Source organism: Colletotrichum siamense (genome assembly GCF_013390195.1).
Source record: "Colletotrichum siamense strain Cg363 chromosome Unknown KSG_Cg363_contig04, whole genome shotgun sequence".
In the NCBI taxonomy this organism is placed as follows: domain Eukaryota; kingdom Fungi; phylum Ascomycota; class Sordariomycetes; order Glomerellales; family Glomerellaceae; genus Colletotrichum; species Colletotrichum siamense.
The window spans coordinates 2,685,130-2,705,488 of NW_023501017.1; the positions used below are offsets into that span (position 1 = coordinate 2,685,130).

Consider the following 20,359-nt stretch of genomic DNA (forward strand, 5'->3'; position numbering starts at 1 on the left):
TTTGTACCTTCGTACCTTGCACCAGGTACGTACCCTTACTCAATCTGGCTGGCAACTCTGATGAATGCCAAACCGCGGCGTCAATTCTGGTGCCGGCAGGTACAGTGTGCGACCCGACCTCCAACCAACCCGACCCCTTCCCTGGAGGGAGAAGCTCCCCCTCATTTTGTCTGCCCAACGGGTTTCTTGCCGCACTGCGCTGCACCGGCAGCGTTTCCCACCTTTTTACCTTTTGGCAATTTGGCTCTCGTTGTCGGATTGCCTATCGAGCATCGAGCATCCAACCAACCCATCGATATCGATTCTGCGCATCGCACACACACACCCAGCAATTAAACGCACCGGCACAGCCTCCACGATCCCGAGCGATTGTTATCCCGTCTGTACCTTAAAACATGGATCCAACGTGCCCGTGCCGTCGCCATCAACGCCAACGCCCGTCTTTACTCAGATGGGCGGGTCGGTCGACCTTGGCAGTTCGACCCACGCTGACGGTACGCCAACCGGTGTCAGAATCGTCACTTGGATGTCTCCGTCGCTGTCGCTTTCGCCAGGCATTCCGTCGGGCGTCGTGTTGATCTCCCTTCCTCCACTGTTACTGGTACCTGCTATTGGCACTGGATATCTCCTGCCTTCCAACCGCGCCAAGCTTCAGCAAGAGAGACACGAACCACCCAAGCATCGCCAACCCGTCTCACAAACCATGCCATCGCATCATCTGTCCATCGCCATTCCCCCGCGCAGAGACGGGACACGTACTGCTACCAGCACCATGCGTCGCTGCAGACTGCAGACGCTGCAGCTTTGCTTGGCTTCGCTACAAACCACCAGCCAGACCTCACAATTTGCCGCTTCATCGCCCAGCCAGAGGAAAGCTGGGCAAAGACTGGGCAGGCTCGGCAACCTGGGCGGTCTTGGCTGCAGATACCAAGCACCTTCAGCTTGTATTCTGCGGCACGGTGACAGGGCACCTTACGCGATGCTTTGCATCCCCAGTTTGACTCTGGACTAAGGACGGACAATCTGGCCAGTCTCGCGGTCCTTGAGTCTCTTACCTTGTTGCGGCCGCCGACTTGACTTGCGATTGAGGCTGTGCAAGTGTGCCAAGACCTACGAGGATGGTCGGTTTCGACTTGGGTTCAACCTTCGCCCGTTTAGTTCGGCCTTCAGGGGGGGGCCACCACCGAACCACCAGCACCACCGCCGCCTCGCCAGTCAGCATACATGCAATCAAAACGAGGCCTATAATCAGTCTTGGCACTGCGAGCTCTCTCCATGTCTGCTCCATGTCTGGCCGCCACTTGCATTTCATTTGCGCGATTTGTGAGTTTGTTTGGGCCGTCTCAACCTCGAAGCCCCGATCCCCGTCAATCATCACTTTGACTTCTTCTATCCGCATTGGTCGGTGTTTGTCCCACGTTGGATGCCTCCTTGCGCTCACCACGATGGCAGTCTCTAGTCACTGACAAGACCTCGAGAATTTAAGGTTCAAGTACACTCCTTGTACAGGATGAGCATTTCATTGGCTGCTCTGCACGCCGCGGGATTGTTCGCCACAGCCTGGCATGCCATGCTGCGGCATCGTACCAAGCTTTCAAGTTGAGGTCTAGGCGAAGTGAAGGGACAAGCACGCACCCGCCCTCGTGCTCCGTGGCAACACTATGCGCGTCGATACAATCACCTGGTGGCTGGCCGTTCCTGTCCGGCACAGCATCGACAACCACCTCACATGGACTGGAACTCGCTGCGTTTGGTCGCAGTTATTCCGGGCGCTCATCAGGCCATCGTTTGCTGCCCCAGACGATCGCGACGGACCCCGGCAGTTCAAGCACGGGATGGGCCACCGAAAGCCCAAATGCGGAGGTTCGAATGGGGTGGCACATGTTCGGACGCCAGGCCGAGATTAGGAAGGACTCTGCAGGCGGTGCTGGCAGACCAAGAGGGGGATCACCGCATTCCTGGCTCGGCGGGAGCAAGCCAAGATGCCAGTAGGGCTTATTGCGCTGTGGGCTCTGCTCCATTCTCATGGAACCCATGCGCTCTTGGCCTTCTCTCACGAGCTCTAGGCTTTCGAAGACTCTTTCCAAGAAGAGCCAATCCCAGCCTGTGAGGTGGGCAGGCAAGGAACGCGCAGTGCATTCGCCCTTGGAAATCTCTCGGCGTCTTGGTCTTCTTGGTCCGTCAGCCTGAGGCTTGAGCGGCTTGGACTCTTGGATTACATCAAGTCTCGGCGCCAATTGGTTCTGGTGGGTTGGCGGGGAGGCCAAGCATCTCTCATTTCATCCTCCCTTCGGTGCAAATGCTCGGCACACACCTGCAATAGGAGAGAGGTGAGAGGATGTGGCCACAACTGGTACTGACATGCGTTGTACAGGAGACACGCGATCATGGCGCAACCCTCCGAAAACACTCGAGAAACTCATGCGACCCGCAAGACGTCGACGGAGCTTGCAACTCAAAAGCGGCACAGCCTTGGTCATGGTCTTGGCTCCATCTTGGCCGGATGAATGTGACAGTCATGAAGAGGAAATCTGGGATCTCTGGAGACTGAAACGGAGAGCGCACTCCGGCACCCGGACCCGACCCTGCCGGCAGACCAGAGCGGATGAACGTCAAGCAATGGGCCGTGCTGTCAATTGGCGATTACCCGTCCTACCGAGCAACCTCGACGACTTGTCTTGCCTTGGCGTTTGTCTACCAACCGATAACCTCGACGTTCAGCATCGCCAGCTGGGTCGCCAAGACCTCACCATCATCCAGTCGTCCTACCGCCTCGTATCTTTGGCGGTCCGGTTTTCCCACCTGAGACTTGGTCTACTGCCCGTCTTTACGCCAGCAAGTTGCTGCAGCTAACGTTCGACGATGGCCTCAGAGGTCAACTCGACGGTCACATTGTTCCTGCGCATTCAACTACTATTGACCAAAAATACTGGTCTCTGGAACAGTTGATGATTCCGTAGGCCTGTGAATGTCGCACAGGGTCATGTTGGCCTTTCCAGTGGTCCAGTGACACGACGAAAGGACAGCTCCACTTGCAGAAAATAGCTGTAACCCCCAACCCCTTTCTCCTATCGCGGATTTTTGTTTGTTTCCAATCTCCGTTTCCAGCTATTTTTGTTTCTCATCGTCTCCATTCGAGCAGCTGCGATCAACTCTCCGAAATGACCCGGCGGCTCACACCCCATGAGACGCCAAGCATTTGGAGTTGCTTCGTTTTTCTGTCGTCCAGCAGGCCTTCTTGCAGGTCTCCGCACCTGCATTGCTGAAATTCCCTCAACGAGGGAGATCAAATTGATCTGCGAGCAAGTCGGATCTGGGTTATTCGTGGGATCTGCATTCTCCAGGGCCGCGAGCTGGTCTCCCTTGTGTGTGTCCTGCGTGCTTTCGCGTGAGGCCTCCAGATTAACGACGGTCTTGCCCAAAGACTCAGCATTGCGCAATTTGCGAGAGAAAGGGAGAAGAAGTGCAATAATCCCAGCAATGGACTCTGGTTTGCTGTTGATACTGCCCGGGTGGCCAGGCTTGCCTCAGAGTCGACCGCCGTCTGGAGATAGCATTCTTCTCGTGGACAATCCAAGCCCCCGCCTGAGAGGCCGTCCACTTTGCAAGTCTTGAGGAGGACTCTGTGTCCTGAATATTGGCACTTCGCGCTATCTCTTCTGTAGTGCCGGTCAGTCTTGACCGCGGTTTCGAACAGGAGCACCGCGACTTTCCCACGTATAATCAGATCGAGTGGCGGGCCCTGGTTAGGCGAGAACTGTGACTTGCCAAACACCGGTGACCTTGTGTGGCCGTCTCCTTGTATGTGGAATCTGATTCTCTCCGTATACCCGAACTGAGTCTATCATCGGCGTCTCTTGTCTCTGACTGGCCTCCGACCCCGTAAATTCGTCCGCGACCTCGAGGCGACATTCGTGCCGTCTCTAGGAGCTTTGCGATGCCGACGTGCTGCCCTCAGGGTCGAATTCGGGACGATGACCAGGGTCAACAGCGCATCGTGCCTGTGAAATCGCATACAGAATCCCACCGGAAACTGCTCTTCTCGGGGAGTTCCTGCAGCCACGCTGCGTCTCTTGATCCGGTGCCCTGTACGACCGAAGCTGTCCTCTTTGTCACAATTCCCGATGTTGATGTGAGGCATACCGTCACTTACTGAGATGCTCGGCAGCTCTTTCTCGAAGCTCTTGGATCCCGCGTTCTCGTCTTTCAAGCGTCGCGTTCTTCGTCGCTGGGGATCTTTTGCCCCGCAGCCACCTCGAGACCCGCGCACCAGATTCCCATAGAAGCACAGCTGCAATCCATGAGTCTCCTGTAGATTTTGAACATCACGTGTCTTTGAATGCACGTCGAACGACAGCCACGGTATGCGTAAGGCCCCGACATCGCCTCAGCTCCCGATCCTTTCTGTTTCATAGAAACCCGCGCCCACGATAGGCAGCCCGGGATGCAGGACGATGAGACCAGCCGGTGTTGTAGATATCCTTCCTTCGAACGATGATTGATAACGTCTGGCATCGAAGCACTGTTGGCGATGACGGTCGAGACCGAGCCCGGTACTCCTGATATACCCAATGCTCGACGGCTGAGGGACCCCGCGCGCAAGACTTGCCGGGCGGGCGAGATGCAATCCAGCAGGATGACGTCGCGGTCCGAGCCACCTTGCATCTTCAGCATTACTCTGCGCTCGTGGAAGAAGAAGAAGATTGAATTACGTGTCCAGCAAGACGAAGATCGTGCCTGTATCGCGCCGGTGCCGACGTCGTCAGCGCCCGAGGCTGCCTGGTCCAAGAGAACCTGTCGGCCCTATCTGCGTCATCCGTGAGTTGTAGACGGGTAGAGCGCTTGAGTCAGTCTTCTCATGCTTGGAGAAAAGATGATTGAGCCTACTCCGATGGCTCTGGCAACGCTGTTGTGGCCTCGACAGTTCTTCTTGACGTCTGTGCTGCTGGGTCTCGATTGCCGCATCAGCAGAAGAACGTCTCAACCGTGGACTTGACTATGGCTCGTCGACTCGCTCCTCGCAAAACTGCTGCGAAGATAGGTAGGAATCTTTCCAGACTTTCGTACACCGTCCAACCGTCTCGATTTCTTGTTTTTACCTTGATAATTGCCCGTCTACCGTTCTACTTTTCTCGCAATCAGTGTTGGAAACGCTCACAGCGCAGGCCTGGCCAAGTAATGCGCCTGTAAACAAGACCTCCACGAATGGCCACGTTGTCAATCAAGCTGTACCAGAGTCGAAATCATATGATAGCCTACACACCCACACAATTTTCCTTTGCAACAATCACGCGAGGACATCTTGATGTGCAGCCGGTATGGTCTAGAACAGCCTTACACTTTCTTACACCAAATAACGTGTCAAATCTGATCCTCCTCTATTATCTACATGGAACCCAAGGGCAAAAACCTCTTTCTAAAGCACATACCGGAAGCCAGGCTGCTCAAAATCCGTCAAATCCAAGAACTCGGTCCCCGTCGCGACGGTCTCGGGCTGCTCGGCCGCCTTCTTGTCGCGCCGCTTGTTCTCCCAGATGTTGACGAGCCGGATCGCGACGATGGTGCACGCCGCAAGACCGTACATGATGGCCACCATCAGCTTGCCGTTCTTGTAGTTGGGCGCCTCGTTGGAGCGGAAGGTCTGCGGGCCGATCCAGTTGCCGGCGCCGTAGGCCAGGATCTGCAGGCCGTTGACGGTAGCCTTTTTGGTGTAGCCCAGCGTGTTGTTGGAGATCATGACCATGATCAGGCACCAGCTCGCACCGGCGGCCCCGATGGAGTAGTACCCGACCAGCAGACCGGCTTGGTTCGTGAGCGGGAGGGCGATCATGAGGATGCCGCCGACCATGGGGATCAGGATGGCGATGAAGGCGAAGAGGGTGCGGTCGAGGAGGCGGTCGGAGAGGTAAGTGAAGAGGAGCTTGCAGGTGATGTCGACGACGCCGGTGGGCATGTTGAGCAGCAGGGACAGGCGCGAGTTGAAGCCGAAGGAGTTGATGATGATGGAGCCGAAGGCGGTGATGCCACCGTTGGGGATGTTCATGAGCAGCGAGAAGAGGACGTAGAGGTACGTGCGGGGGTCGCGGAAGGCCTCGAAGAACTGGTCCCACTTCCACTTGCGGCTGCCGATGCCCTGGAAGTTGCCGCGGATGCGCTCGATGGAGATTGCCTTCTCGCGGTGGGTGAGGAAGCGGGCGTTGGTCTGGTTGTCGGGCATGAACCACCAGCAGTAGGCGCCGGTGATGACGGTGGGGAGGCCGAGGACGAGGTAGAGGACCTTCCAGGTCGCGAGGACGGTGTTGTGGGCCCCGGAGAGGCCGTAGGCGACGGGGCCGAGGGTCAGGAGGGCGACGCCATTGCAGGAGAGCCAGTAGCCCATGCGCTTAGCCTGTTCATTCTGCTTGTACCAAGCCGAGGTGAGGATGACGAAGGCCGGGGTGACGGTTGCTTCGAGGGCGCCGAGGAAGAAGCGCACGGAGAGGAGGCCGGCGTAGTTAAAGGCGAAGATGTGGCACACGAGGACGAGGCCCCAGAGGGTGATGTTGGCAGAGGTGTACTTGCCGAGGGGCAGGGCTCGGAGGAGGTAAGTTGTTGGGAATCTTGAGTGAGAGTCAGCATCTTGCACGATGTGATTCAACGTGATCATTGTGTACTTACTCCCAGAGGATGTAACCAGCGTAGAAGATGCTCGACGCCCAGCTGTACTGCTGGCTGTGGGGGTCCAGGCCGGTGTCCTCGCGGATGCCCATCAGCGAGGCATAGTTGAGGGATGTCTTGTCGGCGAACTGCAGCGCGTAGATCCAGCAGAGTAGGGGCATCAAGGCCCAGTCGATCTTTCGAAGGACAGCAGCCTCCTCTTCAGGGGTAAATTGGACTTGTTCGCCGTTGACGAAGGCAAGGGCAGGGTCGACTTCGCCGTGCTTGAGCTTCTCGATGCTGCCATCTTCCAAGTCGGTCTGAGTTCGGATGACGTCGCCTCCGTCTGGGCTGGTTGTCTTGTCCTTGTTGTTGGACGACATTATGAAGGGTGTTGTGTGAAGGCCGAATGAGGATGCGGGATATTCCACCTTTCGTAAAAGTTTGACTCGATGTTTGATGCTTCCTAGACCCTGGGGAATGAAGGCCTAAAGATGGAAATGAATCCCTGAGAGAAGCAGTTGAAGACCGACGTAGCAGAAGCCCAGCTCAACTCCTTTGAGACGGAACGTGACAGCTCAAGTCTAGGTTGGAAGTCGTAAGGGAGGCTCGGAGTTTATACGTGTCCCGTCACTCGGGAACAGTTACGGTCAAGGCATACCTTTCATCTTGACGCGGACGGGCTGATCACAGTACATCCGGCAAGGGCTCTCTCTCTGTGCCTACCCAGGAAGTTGGAATCCATGACTAGATGTCAATGGTTGGCTATCGCGTTAGTCTGGGGCAATGATAGGAGATTTCTGTTTTAGTCTTGGTGCTATCTCCGGCTCCATAGTGTCAAATGCGCGTCGACGGAGCTCCGCCCCCGCATTTTGGGACGTCGCCTCGGCCAACTCTCCGCATTCTTGGGGAGGTGACTAGGATCCCCTATCCTTGTAGATTGCAGCGGAAGGGGAGCTGTGCATGTGTACATGACTAAAGATATCTTGTCGGTTGAATGGGGTGAAGAAGCTACCCGAGTGCCGGATGTAATCATTGATAGTCCCCGACATACAGGCATCGAAGAAGACAAAGTTGACATTGACTCTCGGACAAGGCATCCGAAGATAATGGTAATGAATTCTTTTAAGACGATTTTAGCTTTGTCTGCTATGATGGGTCTCTTTCACGATGTAGTCGATGTTCCGCTGTCAAGAGAGTTGATTCATCGCAAAAGTTGCAGCCTTCGACAGCAATCTTCCAGAATACACGATAACTTCGCTTTTCTTAATTTGACTGTCTGCTAGTCTCATTCCAGAAGGGCAAGCCTGCCTCAAGTCGAGCTGCACCGTACACAGACGAGCTATCCAAAGAGTCCCCAGCAAACTCTCGCGCAGCCTCCATGCGGGCTAACGCCGTCTCAATCGTCGGGATCCGAGTTCCATTCTCCTTGGCAATCCTGATCGCGTGGCCTGCGTCCTTAGTTGCAAGGGTCACGGCAAACCCCGGAGGAGTACCCAATGGCGGCGCATACGCCCCTGTAGTCATGCGCTTGGAGTAGCTCTCGATGACAGGGCCGTACATATCGCTGATAAACTGCTCCATCTGGCGGGTGCCCAGCCCCGTCTTCTCCGCAAAGACTTGAGCCTCTGCAGTCAGCTCCTGAAAGCCAATGACAAAGATGTTGCTGTTGTTGGGTTTGGGTATTAGCGGCAATCTTTGTTCGAGGATGATTGAAATGTCACTCACCCCGATATCTTGAGAAGGCTCGACTTGCGAACATCTTCGCCCATGTCGATAATGCTCCTTCCCATTACATCAATAACATACGGACGAACCTTCTCCAAGGCTGTGGAGGGTCCAGCCATGGCAAAGATAAGCTTCCCAGCAGCCGCCATCGGGCTGGCGCCGAATACGGGCGAGGAGATGAAAAAGGCACCAGCCTTGGCAAGACGCTCAGAGCATCTCGCCACGGTATCCGGGTGAACGGTTGATGTGTCCACAAATATCTTGCCTTCTAGCAGAGCGCCGCTCCATGTGCTCAGAGCTTTTGAAATCAGGCTCTCCAGGACTTCATCGTTGGAGATCTTTGACGGGTTAGTTCAGACGACGGTCGTAGTAGACAGTGCATAGTACCATTGTGAAGATAATTGTGGACTTGAGGACAAGCGTTTCAAAGTCCCGTTCCGGCAAACCACCAACCTCTCGGAGGGCGTCGCCTCGGGACAACGTCCGGTTGCTGTACCGAAGTGGCGGTAGACCATTGGCTGCAAGGTGGTTATGGAGGTTCAGCGCCATGCCGATACCCATGGACCCCAGGCCATACTAGATGATACGTGAGCATGGAGTAGTGATAAGAGCCAGGGCCTATGAGATTACCCATCCAAAGCTCTCTGTTTCCGGCATCTTGCTTGGCGGTGGTCGATATCCACGGAACTTGATTCTTATCGGATAACAAAACGAAGGCGATTCAGATATTTTGGTGGCTTAGACGAATGGAAAGTGTCTCGGCGGGTTCGGAATGTCACAGGTTGGTTGCAAGTGACCTCTCGATCGTCTCTTTGTAGTGCAAGATATACAGCTCAAGATTGCGGAGGCGGCGGCGGCGGAGCTCCGCTGGGCCCATCTCAGCGCGTCCCAACCCCCCTGACCTTGACCCCAGCGCGCTTCACTCCGCGCCCCTTAACTCGTAAGCCATGCCGCCAGCCGAGATAATCTCCTCCAACACCGTCGTCATGAAGGATCCCATGGACCACACCGGCCTATCCTTCCAGAACTGCAACACCGTCTCCATGAAGCGTGCCTCGCTGTCGTCCGAGGTCATTCCCAATGCGGTAGTCTCCCGAGCCGGCCTTGAGAGACGTCGGGTCTGTGATTCGAGTTCCTCCGGAGAGCTGATTACCTCCAGGATAGAGTTGAAGACTATTGTTGAGGCCTCGAAGCGGCTGCGAACCGTCGCTTGAGACCCTGCTTTTCGGCGCATCTCCCCGGTTGCCCAGCGCAGTAATCTCCAGATGGCGAGGAGGATCCTGTATGTGGCTACCGTAGCCCACGGTACCTCACGCAAGGGGTCTTGCTTATCAAGACTCGTGACGCTGGAGAGGACATCCATGAGGTCGTCAAGGAAGACAAGCATGCCATCGTCTCCGGAGTTGTAGCGAAGAAGGTTCTGTAGTGATCTCCGAGCGCCGACTTGAAGACCTAAAGTGAGATGTGTGGCAGTGGTCAGGCCGGCTACCACACTGTTCTCAACGATACCGCCAATCAAAAGGTCGTCGGGCTTGCAGAGAGCGAGTTTCACGGACAGAGCTATCCGATCTGCAAACTTCAAGATGTGCCAGTTTGAACTGTTTGCCTGGGCGAGCTGCGCTGTGATGATCTCAGCTGCATATCGCAACGCTGCGCTGACCTGTCTGTTTTGTGATTGTGTGAGAATATGGAAAGCATTCGGATCGGCCAGGGCGGGCGGCATCTGATAATAACACCTCGTAAACTCCCTCACGAGGCTCTCCAGACTAGTAAGGATGAAAATAGCTGCCATGGTGGAAGCCTTGAGTGCCGCTAATAATTGAGGACTTGGGGTATCAGTCATTAGTGATTGGATGGCCAAATTCAATGATTTTGTTGTGGGGCATGGTATGCCGGACGCGTCGCCTGACCGAGTCAAGTAAAGGGTACGGGGTTCATCACCGAGCCTTTGGGCCCAGCTCAATGAAGTGTCCGCTTCCCACAGAGCACCTGGAAGGGGCAGCTCCCAGTCAAGCTCGATTGGTGTGGTTAGGGGACGTATGTTGCAGGGGGAGAAGATATGGGAGTCTAGGAAAAGTATGGTGTACATGCAAAGCTTCATAGACTCGGACTCCACGTAGGACATCCAGTGGTCATGAAGCGTTTGCTCTTCGCCGTCATGGAATCTTGTAGTAGATGTGAAGACGCTTTGTCGTAGAAGACCCAAATCTCTGGCGGCCTGATAGTTTTTATTAGCCGAAAGAGATGACTATGAATTAGTGAGGGAAACAGAGAGGTCACGTACATCCACCACCCAACGCAGCATCTTCTTGGCCTTATCAAAGTGGGTTGCATTGCCTGTGAAGGCGCCGTAGATGATGTGCAGAAGCCAGGCTTGCATGACCCACGTTCGTCGGATTTCTCTCCAGTCTGTCTCCACCTGCAACACATATCAATATTGGATCATGAATGTCGAGTGGTTGGCTTACTAGTCGCCAAAGTTCTTCTTGGCCATCTTGCCACAAGTTTTGACTTTGCCGTAGCACAAAATCTGCATCTTCTTCAGAGGAATGCCTTGGCCTTGAATATAGAATACCAATGGCGACGAGAATCTGTTTTGACAATTTAGGCATGTCTCTCCTTACACTCTGGCGATGAAGCAGCGGAAATGACGGGTGAAAGCATTCGAAATAAGCCGCGATGAAACTCTCTGAGTGATTGATCATAAATCTGTATCGCCATTCTCAGTCAGTCCAGATTTCCTGCTGAGAGAAATGAGCATGTTGAGACTCACTCTGATGATAGTAAGTCCCGAGACGCGGTCCCTCCGCCTGTTTCTGGCGAGCTATCATGATATGTCTCATCATTCATAGCAACAGTTGTGTCCACAGAAGCATTCGCTTCAGGCGAATCGTCCGCGTCTGGATCATTTGACGATAGTGCGGTCTCATCGATGACTGACTCCGTGTGCTCTGGTTCACCCTCTGCACCAAGTACCGTCAGGACGCGTCCGAAGGCGCCGCGACATCTCTCAGAGTGACGTTTACAGACGTCTTTCCTAGTGAATCGTGCGCGACATGTATAGCACTTAAATGGTCTGCGGCTGTCGCTTCCGTGCCCTGCCGGTAATCAGTATCATCATGCAAGAAAGGGGGGTTACGAGTGGGACTCACTTGAGCGCTTGTGCCGTTCGAGGTTTTCCTACGCAATCTATCAGTATGAGTCTTGATTGGAAAAAAACAGTAACTAACATTTCGGGTAAAAGTTTGGGAGCATTCTGTGCAGGTGAACGGCCTAGAGAGCTCCATTTTGGGTGTGGATTTGGCGACGTGATGCAGAAGTAGACATTGATGGGGATCAGAGAAAGCGAGTCAAAGATGCATAAAGTCTGTGCGGCATGAGCGTTGAATGACCGGTTATGTTATTATAAGGAAGATAACCCCGATTATTGCATATACTTGCTTCGGCTTGCACATCTTTTGAAGCCAGCTGAGCTGAAGAACAATATATCTTACTTACCGAATGTGTAAATTGAGGGAATCATACTTGTATAATTAGAAGAATATGGAACTAGGATAATATGCTGAACTGTCCGCCCTATCACCTCGCGTTGGTGATAATCTCAGCGCCCAAAACCGGTGGAGTTGTTAACTTGTAAGTACAAAGCGACCGTCAACGAGGGATTCCGATGAGGCCTCGAAGAATAGAATTGAAATGGCAAATTTTTCGCCGATATTTCACAATTTTCAGTGAGGGAGATGACTCTCAGAAGGCAACCCAAATGACCAGTTGTTACTCAGCCGTGATATTGTCAGGGAGCTTGCCCTCAGGGAAAGCCCTGATCATCACACCCACGGCAGGGTCATCGAACGCCGTTGTCTGTCCCATGACCTTACCATTGAATGTGCAGAAGTCCATGATCCTACCAGCACTCCGAGCAACCCCAGCACTACATAGAGGTCAGCGTTCTGCATTTGCCGATGTAGCGTATGATACATGAAATTCCTACCAAGACGGAGCGTTTATAGACAGCTCATCAATTTTTCTCCATCCGATGATGAAGTCTGGCCCCGACTGACAGTAGCTCGTGACCTGTTGTGTGTAGCAAGGCTTGTTCCCGATTCGGGCTAAATGCTCAATGCAAAACACGACGTTGGAAACCTATGTTTTGATTCAAGTCAGACCCCATCTTCATTCCTGATGGGCCGTGAAGTTTCTTACCATCGACAGCTGTCTCGGATATGTGTTGCATTGGACGCCTTCGAGGCCAATCCCGACAGTTGAGGCCTCGTCGGTCTTCAAGCCCTTCTCGCCAGGCTTAGTGCTCTTGACAACTTTGCGAAACTGAAGCAGAATTCTCCTGAAAACATTCATAGTGGGAGAATTCTTGCGTTGCAAGTCTGGTTGCTCGACGCCTTTCCCGCGACTCATTGGGGTCCGAATGGCGGCAGCGATAGCCTCGTCAGATGACAAGTGACTTCCGTTGGGGTTTGTGCTGATGCCGTCGATCCATGACTCGAATGAGAATAAGTCTTGCGAAGGGATTAATGACGGGCTTGTTAGGAGCGCATTCGTTTTGCTTATATCTACCCTCGGGGCGGCGGTGACGATTGGGACGACTGCCAGAACGGCGAGGGCCAAACACAATGGTTGAAACATTGCAGTCGGAATGAAGGTCAATGTAGCGATGGGACTGGCTTGGTAAACGAGAGTGATGATGTGTAGAAGATTTGCTGGTATGGCTGCACGTCCACGAATATTATATAAACAATTCCAGTGATGAAAAAAGAACTCTGAACCGAATTCAGCAGTATGTGCTTTTGCCTGTATTCAGCCCTTCCGTTTTCTCCCTTACCACAGTTGTTCTTTGACATCCCCATCCGACTGCTTCGCAATTGGTCTGAGCAAAAGAGCAACTGCTCCATTGGCGACGAATGCAGCAGACTCGCCAAAATTTGCGTTGTTGAAAACATGCCATGCGGACAAAGAGTCCTCAAATTGACTACCTCTAAATGGCCTTCGATCGTGTGGCCGACAGCTTTGGGCAAATTCTCCCTGATAATGTCACACAACGCTTAGACGTCCGCTTCCACGTGTGAGTTTAGCATTGTCTTCTCGTCTTTGGCAGTGGATAGAACGACGGATTTGTGACAAAGAAGTTCTGTCCCGACGAGGGGTCAGCAGGATGAGACATTCTTCTCTGTATAGATTTAGCACAGACTCGCTCGCATAAGACTAAAACATGAGTGATGAAGCGTACTGAAAGTCTTGGATTTAGAAGGAGATGAGTGGTGACATGAAATCATGAAGTAAACATCGATGCCAAATTCAACCTTAGCATGTCCTTACGAGACTGATTCCAGGGAAAATGGCAGAAAGGCCGGTCTGCACAAGCCTTCCTGAATCTTTCGATTTAATCAGCTCATCATTAGCCCAATGGCCTCTACTCCGCACCTCAATTCACAGTCCAATCACTCATCTTCCTCCTACCTCAACTTCTAAAATCTATGGTCTATTCAATGCCAAAGAAGGGACAGCGGCGTATCTTGTGATAAATGGGAAAGTTAAAGCCAAGAAATAGTGTGCAACATTTTAGATAATTTTCAAAGCAAGCACGTCCTGCGAAAGTGACACGGGTGGCACGGGTGGCTTTGGTAGCATCGCCAACTAACTATCAGCAGAAAAGTTGAGTCTGTGCCTTGATGTCTCGAAATTGAGACTACTCCCCGAGGAACACCTACATCTTTCAGGATATGATTTTCCTCGTTTTGTGGCCTCTTGACGGCGAGATCTCTTCGGAAGTACATGCCTACGTAAATCATCTCGTTGAAGACTCTTCATTTTCGGCATGGTTCTGTGCTTTCACACGACTCAAGTTGAATTTACCATATTCCACATATTCTAAGTACGTTTTCTGTCTCTGTCGCTTTGGTGTTATCACTACCTTGTTACAGATTGACGATCCTCCGTAGCTAATATTCAAGTGGCTGCATACAACATCCACCAATATACATGCCACTAAAATACCTAGAACTTGGAGCAATCGGAGGGAAGCATGGTCAATTTCTGCCCAAGCTATCCCACAACTTAGGATGGGTCTATACTTATGCTCAATCAGACTTCGAAAGTGGCTCCTCATTCCACGCATCAGGAATGCCGAGAACTGATTCAGAAGCAGCGTCTCTGGTAAATGCTCCACATAAATAGAGTGAGATATGTCTTTGTCGATATCCGCAACGAAATGTGAGAAGGCATAGTGCATTGTGAGCTCCTACAATCTACAACGGAGCTCATCCTAATTCTCGCTTAAGCAGGAGACGGCCATGGGCTCAACAGTCTTTGCCGCATGATCGGCTCGGTCTTACCCCGCTCTATTAAATTCACCTTATTCGACGTGAGAAACGTTGAATACGTCGTGAGGGGGCAAGTTCTGGGTCTAGCAACCTCGGGCTACAGCCTAGCTTTGACCTGGAGCTGGTCTTCCGTCAGCAAAGTGCCGGGGCCATATTACCTGCCAGCACGAGGAAGGTGGTGACCGTGGTCAGAAGTATTTTTGTTCGAAACGAAGGTAGAGTAATGACAACTTCTTTTTTCAGAGTTCTTGCGGTTAGTTCCAAACGTCGTGATGTTTCGACAGGTCGAGCTAATCGCTTTGGTCCTGGATTCGCAGCCCACGCCTCGATGTCTAGAAAGTATACATTGCTACAAGTAGCATAGAACGATCAGAACACTAAAAAATGATCGTTCAAATGGGTTATGCTGTTATTGGGTGACAGGTGAACCAATCGCCTGCTCGGCCGCTTCCCAACAAGGGTGCATCACCGTCTCGAATCATCAACTCACACCCTGTCAATTCTCTTCTCTTCTATCGCCCAGTTATGCGACGCTATTACTCTGAATCAACTCTTGAGTCGCTTTTCAACAAGACAGCATCTGAAGAGACAACGTCTCCGATCCCAGAAGTTGCCCTTCATTGTGGACCCAGGAAGAGATGCGTGATGTGATGGACGGGAGGTCAATCCACGACCAAATTTGCTGTTGTGGACCTTGAAACCGTGTTTCAAAGAGTGAAATAGTCAGTCGAACAGCTTCGTTGCAGGGATCGTTCAGATTTCAATCCGTCGACTCAGGGGGCAGACCATCCCCGTGACCCCCCTTGATCGAGGCAATTGCGTCGCCTATAAAGACCAACATGTTACACGCTCTATTACACTTAGAGAAATGAGACTAAGCAAATAACGGAGTCGTCGCTCATTCTGCGAGTTGGCATGACAGCAATCGCATGTCGAACCACCATCATTGAGCACGTCCCGCTTCCTTCGGAGGCGGGCTCCATCGCCGACGACCTGTCTCGCTACCCCGCCCAACCACCCCTGTCCAACGTGGTCCTACAGATATTCTATTCCAAATACTAGGCCGAAAGGAGAGACTATAGTGTCGTGCATGGGTTGGTTGCCATGAGTGACTTGGCCCTAGCCAGAGCCGGACTCGGTGGACTATCTCCCCCTATTCAACGACAATGTGTGGGATTCTCTTTCCTTGAGTTAAAAAGTTCATGCTCATTTAGAAAGAGATTTGGGTCGTCGGAAGAAAGGTCCCGTCGCGGGTCAAGAAGCGGGGCGACGTCATCTCAACGCTGAATGAACTACCAAATACCAGTGCATCAACATACCAACTGCATCCATCATCACAGGAACGTGCCCAACCTCCCTTTGTGAGACTTTAATAACACTATTTAGAACTTTTCATCAGGATTAACCTCAGTTCAATCCAATGTGACGCGAAAAGCCACCTCAACCTAGACAACCGCAACCTCTCGACTATGCCAACAACCTCAGCTGAAACATTCGACCCGTTTCACAACAGACTTTCAACTCGCACTCAACCATACGAGTTGATATGTATCCGAGAAATCAAGGGTGTAGGAATTCAAAGTCGCCCTCAACTCTGATTTCTAACAGACGCCGCTCTCAGACAGCTTGCAGGTCTCCCCGGACCACAGGCTCCAAGCCTGTATGAGGACTTTGATCAGTGGGTCCAACTCTAGAGTAGGAGAATGGACTACATATACTTCCATATCAAGTCCGAAATCATCTTGATTCAACACTGGTATCAAAGGGGAGGACCAACCAGACTTACGGGTATGGATGGTCCTCGACGTTGACCTGTGATTGACCTAGCCCATCCAGCACTACGTCTCGGAGAAGGTAAAACACACACCTACGACCAGAATACAACATTGAAAGGAAGTTCAGTCCCAGGCCATAAAGTAGGGAATGGATGGTTGGCGATGATTATGCCGAGTATGGCTCAAGCACCAACTCATCACGAGGATACTACCCAACGCTGTGGGGGAACCCCCGGAGACCGGGTTCGATCTTCCCTTTCGTCGCGTTCTTTCTTCTCTTCTTCTTTTTCTCCGCTGTTATGTTTTGTTTCCGTTCTTCCGCTTCTTGTCCTATCTCTCCCTTCCATGTTTGCGAATGTTTTTGCGACTTCCGCCATTTGTTTTCGCAGCGTGACCATGGGTGCGCCCCCCACGCATCAAGGTCGAAATCTACCGCTGCCACGTCGGCCCCACAGTGGTCTGCGCCGCCGACCTCAATTGCTCCAAACGACGGGCACCTACGACACACGGTATGCCCCCCGTCAGTAAACATGGAATCCAAGGCTTGATGTCATGTTCGCCAACGTTAAAATCGCGATGAAGGAGGCACATCGACGTCGGTGGAAGAAACAAGGTGCCATGGCGAAGCCTACTACCAGGGTCTCCGCCTTGCACGAGGACAGAAGACAGTTGTCACAAGCAGACGACGTCAAAACTAATGTGTGCAGGCAGTTATGGGGCCAAGGCAAACGTTCGCAATGACATCAGAACACACGGAAAAAATTGCAAGGGTTCAGTTTGTCATTGCAAGCCCGCAGCAAGTTAGTTGTTCTCTATGCACGCCCATGGGCTGGCAAAACCATGGCAAGGGAAAGTGACGAGCGCGCATCATCAAAGTCGGTGTCGACAGCATGTCGGCAGTTGGGGAATGGGGAAAAAGCTGAGAGTCAACTTCGCAAGTTGTCGGAACCCGCCGTGCGGCCATGCTAGCCCAACAGGTCAAGTTGGCCCGAGTGGTCGGTGGCTAGCCACTTCGTCATAATGCAGGCGCACTCTGCAAGCAATCACCCAGACATCGTTGGCTTCTTTAACGCGCCAACGGTGTGGGTTTGCCAGCGACAAACATGCAGCTTTATGGCAAGCCCTCTCAGAACTGAGCGGCACATATGCGGGGCAGGATGCTTTGCACACAAAAGCTGGGATTTGTAACGGACCGACCTTACACATTGACAATTCGTCCCCTAATTCGTCCCCTAAACTTGGAGCAAATTGTGCGGTATCACCGACCATTAATTAGACCAAGGCGTTCAGGGCTACTTGGTTCATTATCCAAAGAGTATACGGTGAAGAGTAATAGAGGAGGACACTGGTCTCGAGAATCAAAACCGGGCTTGATAGTCGAAAGTCCAAAAAATGGATGGAAGTGGGAGGTAAACGAGGCATGCGCATACGGTTTGGTGTGAGAGAATGTCGCGACATAGAGGGCAGTTAGCAAGAGCAGCCTCTGACAGTCCAGAGGCTGCCAAAGAGATGTGAAAGAGGCAAAGGATATTTCGCGATTCGATGTCGTGTATGCTTCCCTCCATACCCGTTCCCGCTCGTGTACAAAACCAAATGATGCGACCACAAGACACGTGTCGTCTGGGTCTTATTTGTTGCCTACTCCGCCCAGAACCGAAGTGTCTACCCGATATATTCTATTCGCAAGTCGCTCGATTTTCGCAAAATTCCACCCGTCATAATTGATGGTGCGCCGTGCAAGTCCGAAATGTCTCGAGGCAGGCGATGCCTCTCAAGACGTCGCCGCAGCTTCTGTTCGGCAACGAGAGCACATGCACAAACCGCCCAGAGCTCCCTTTGCCCATGCGCGTCGTTCATCGACAGGCATTCTGATGTCGGTATAGTGATTCAGGACCTCATCCCCGGCCTTGAGCCCCGGTTTGTCTCCCATGATCTTTTCTTCTCTGGCCCTCAGTATGATGCGCCCTGCCCAGTCCCATGTAACGTTCGGGTTGCAGTCGTGATTGGCTATGCACCAGAAAGGATGCACTGCAGCAACCTCTGGCCGGCCGGTGCGGGGGTTCTTGTGACTCGACGCGGTGCCGCGGAATTTGCTGTAGAGGGTATTGAAAACCCATAGATCGTATTCGGGCATCCCCGCAAAGATATCCACGTCCATGTTTTCGAGCATGTGCAGAGGTTGCTTAACATTGTACTCGAACGAGAATCGAAGCGTCCAAGTCGGCGGCGGGATCGGTCTCGGCGATATGTCAATGTTTTGGGAGTCCGAACGCACAAAGTCGCCCCAGATGTACTTGACTTGTGGGAGATCAAGAGGGTGGACGCCTTGGTGTTCCGCAAGAGCCAAAACGCGGGCGAGAAGCAGGAAGTACAAAGCCTCGTCAGCCTCTGACGCATCGGGGTCCTTATTGATATTATCCACGTCCTTCTCGCAGACTGCTGGATGGTACAATTCCTGGGCCTTGTCGTGGCAGTACTGAGAGCAGAACACTGTATCGTAGCATTCTTCGCATTTGATGGCGGGCGAGTCGGCATCCAGTGGAGGCAGTTCAGCGCCGCAGGCATCGCAGACTGGGTCCTTGTGGCGGTTATTTGCCGTCAAGAGAGAGTATTCCTCGAGGACTGGCTCTCCAGGCGCAATATCTTCCTTGGCGAAGAGCCCGAGTTGTTCGCACGTTATTGTGCCTTGGCTGTTGTCGTCTTCCTCAAACAGAACAGGTAGATTGGAAACTCTGACTTCGCATTTGGGCGAGAATTCAGAGAGCTGGTTGTTGAGATACTGGAGGGTCTGAGGACCGTAACGATCAGGCTCGTGGTCGTTCCAGGGATAGACCTCTCGCCGAACCATGCCCCATTCCGGCAGCATGTTGGAGTTGATATCATCTTTTCGGAGCCTTTGGCGAGCAATCTTGATGACTTGCTCCATACTGGTGAGCAGCTCTTCGTTGTCAGGGGCCAGTTGCAGACCCTTCTCGGCGAAGTCGTAGGCCGGCTTCAGACACGAGCACAACAATGAGCTGAGAGACAGTATCTGATAGCATCGAATAGAAGCCAGCCTGGCGACATGAGCAACCAGGCCGGCTTGGTCCTTAGCCTCGCCATCGATGAAGTCGCCTCGAAGCTCTGACAAGCGGCCGTGATCAAGAACGAACGGCAGAGGGTCGAGAGGACGGGACTGCAACGCCTCAACGGCTTGCTCGTGGTATTCGAAACCCTCGGTAAGAACTTCGTCGGTCAAAAGCAGAGCTCGGTAGGCATCCCCAACAGCGAGGTCAGGGTAGCCCAGATCGGAGTGGACCTTGGCCCGCTCAAGGTAGAGGATCAAGTCGTAGGGAAGCTCTTTCAGGGCATTGGTGAGGTGTTGACGACGCTCACGCAGCGTTTCCAGTTCTAGGAAGCGACGACAGGAGTCGTCTTCCATGGGCGACTCGTTGCCGCCAATGCTGGATGTGGACATTGTGTAAAGTAGAGAGCGTGTACAATGCCTGTCGGTTAAGCCAAGCACGGTTCAGGTCTAGCAGTAAGCAGCCTAGGCCACAAAGATGCAGGAGCGACTCCCTGATAAAATGAAGAGGAAGAAAGATTCGGGCGAGAGATCGAGATTGCAATCGAAGAAATCGAAACAGCAAGCGACACTGACGTCAGTGAGGAGAACAGCGATCCCGGTCTTGCTGGACTCAAGGTCCAAGTCAGACGGAAGCGCTGTGGTACCTGACTGAACACCGTCTCGGCGGACGGGACGGTGAGAATTCGAACCCTAGAAAATGAAAACCGGCACACGGCCGATGGTGTCTCAAGGATTTGGTTTTTGGGTTTTTTTCGGCCAACGAACGGGGCGAGCCCACACTGGTCAGACCACTTCAAGGCAACCCTGCCGGACCGGGTCCG

At 52.8% G+C, this 20,359-nt stretch overlaps 5 protein-coding genes across 5 annotated transcripts; all 5 read right to left on the reverse strand.

The window, feature by feature from the left end:
- Window positions 1–5,416: 5,416 nt before the first annotated feature.
- On the reverse strand, window positions 5,417–7,019 carry CGCS363_v006655 (putative transporter; the record flags this gene model as incomplete). The annotated part of the gene is made up of 2 exons (XM_036638504.1): window positions 5,417–6,599; window positions 6,658–7,019. 2 exons carry the CDS (start codon window positions 7,017–7,019, stop codon window positions 5,417–5,419), a joined length of 1,545 nt encoding a protein of 514 aa, XP_036496433.1.
- An 883-nt stretch (window positions 7,020–7,902) lies between these two features.
- On the reverse strand, window positions 7,903–9,021 carry yfjR-1 (putative oxidoreductase YfjR; the record flags this gene model as incomplete). The annotated part of the gene is made up of 4 exons (XM_036638505.1): window positions 7,903–8,302; window positions 8,365–8,702; window positions 8,752–8,940; window positions 8,995–9,021. 4 exons carry the CDS (start codon window positions 9,019–9,021, stop codon window positions 7,903–7,905), a joined length of 954 nt encoding a protein of 317 aa, XP_036496436.1.
- Window positions 9,022–9,283: 262 nt separating this feature from the next.
- CGCS363_v006657 (Zinc finger protein) lies at window positions 9,284–11,651 on the reverse strand (the record flags this gene model as incomplete). The annotated part of the gene is made up of 6 exons (XM_036638506.1): window positions 9,284–10,582; window positions 10,649–10,783; window positions 10,833–11,073; window positions 11,138–11,462; window positions 11,517–11,544; window positions 11,595–11,651. The coding sequence occupies 6 exons, from the start codon at window positions 11,649–11,651 to the stop codon at window positions 9,284–9,286; spliced, it is 2,085 nt and encodes a 694-aa protein (XP_036496435.1).
- Window positions 11,652–12,135: 484 nt separating this feature from the next.
- Window positions 12,136–12,717, reverse strand: CGCS363_v006658 (uncharacterized protein; the record flags this gene model as incomplete). Its single annotated transcript, XM_036638507.1, has 3 exons — window positions 12,136–12,292; window positions 12,353–12,504; window positions 12,565–12,717. The coding sequence occupies 3 exons, from the start codon at window positions 12,715–12,717 to the stop codon at window positions 12,136–12,138; spliced, it is 462 nt and encodes a 153-aa protein (XP_036496432.1).
- Window positions 12,718–18,242: 5,525 nt separating this feature from the next.
- Window positions 18,243–19,928, reverse strand: CGCS363_v006659 (uncharacterized protein; the record flags this gene model as incomplete). The annotated part of the gene is made up of 1 exon (XM_036638508.1): window positions 18,243–19,928. The coding sequence occupies one exon, from the start codon at window positions 19,926–19,928 to the stop codon at window positions 18,243–18,245; it is 1,686 nt and encodes a 561-aa protein (XP_036495281.1).
- Window positions 19,929–20,359: the final 431 nt, after the last annotated feature.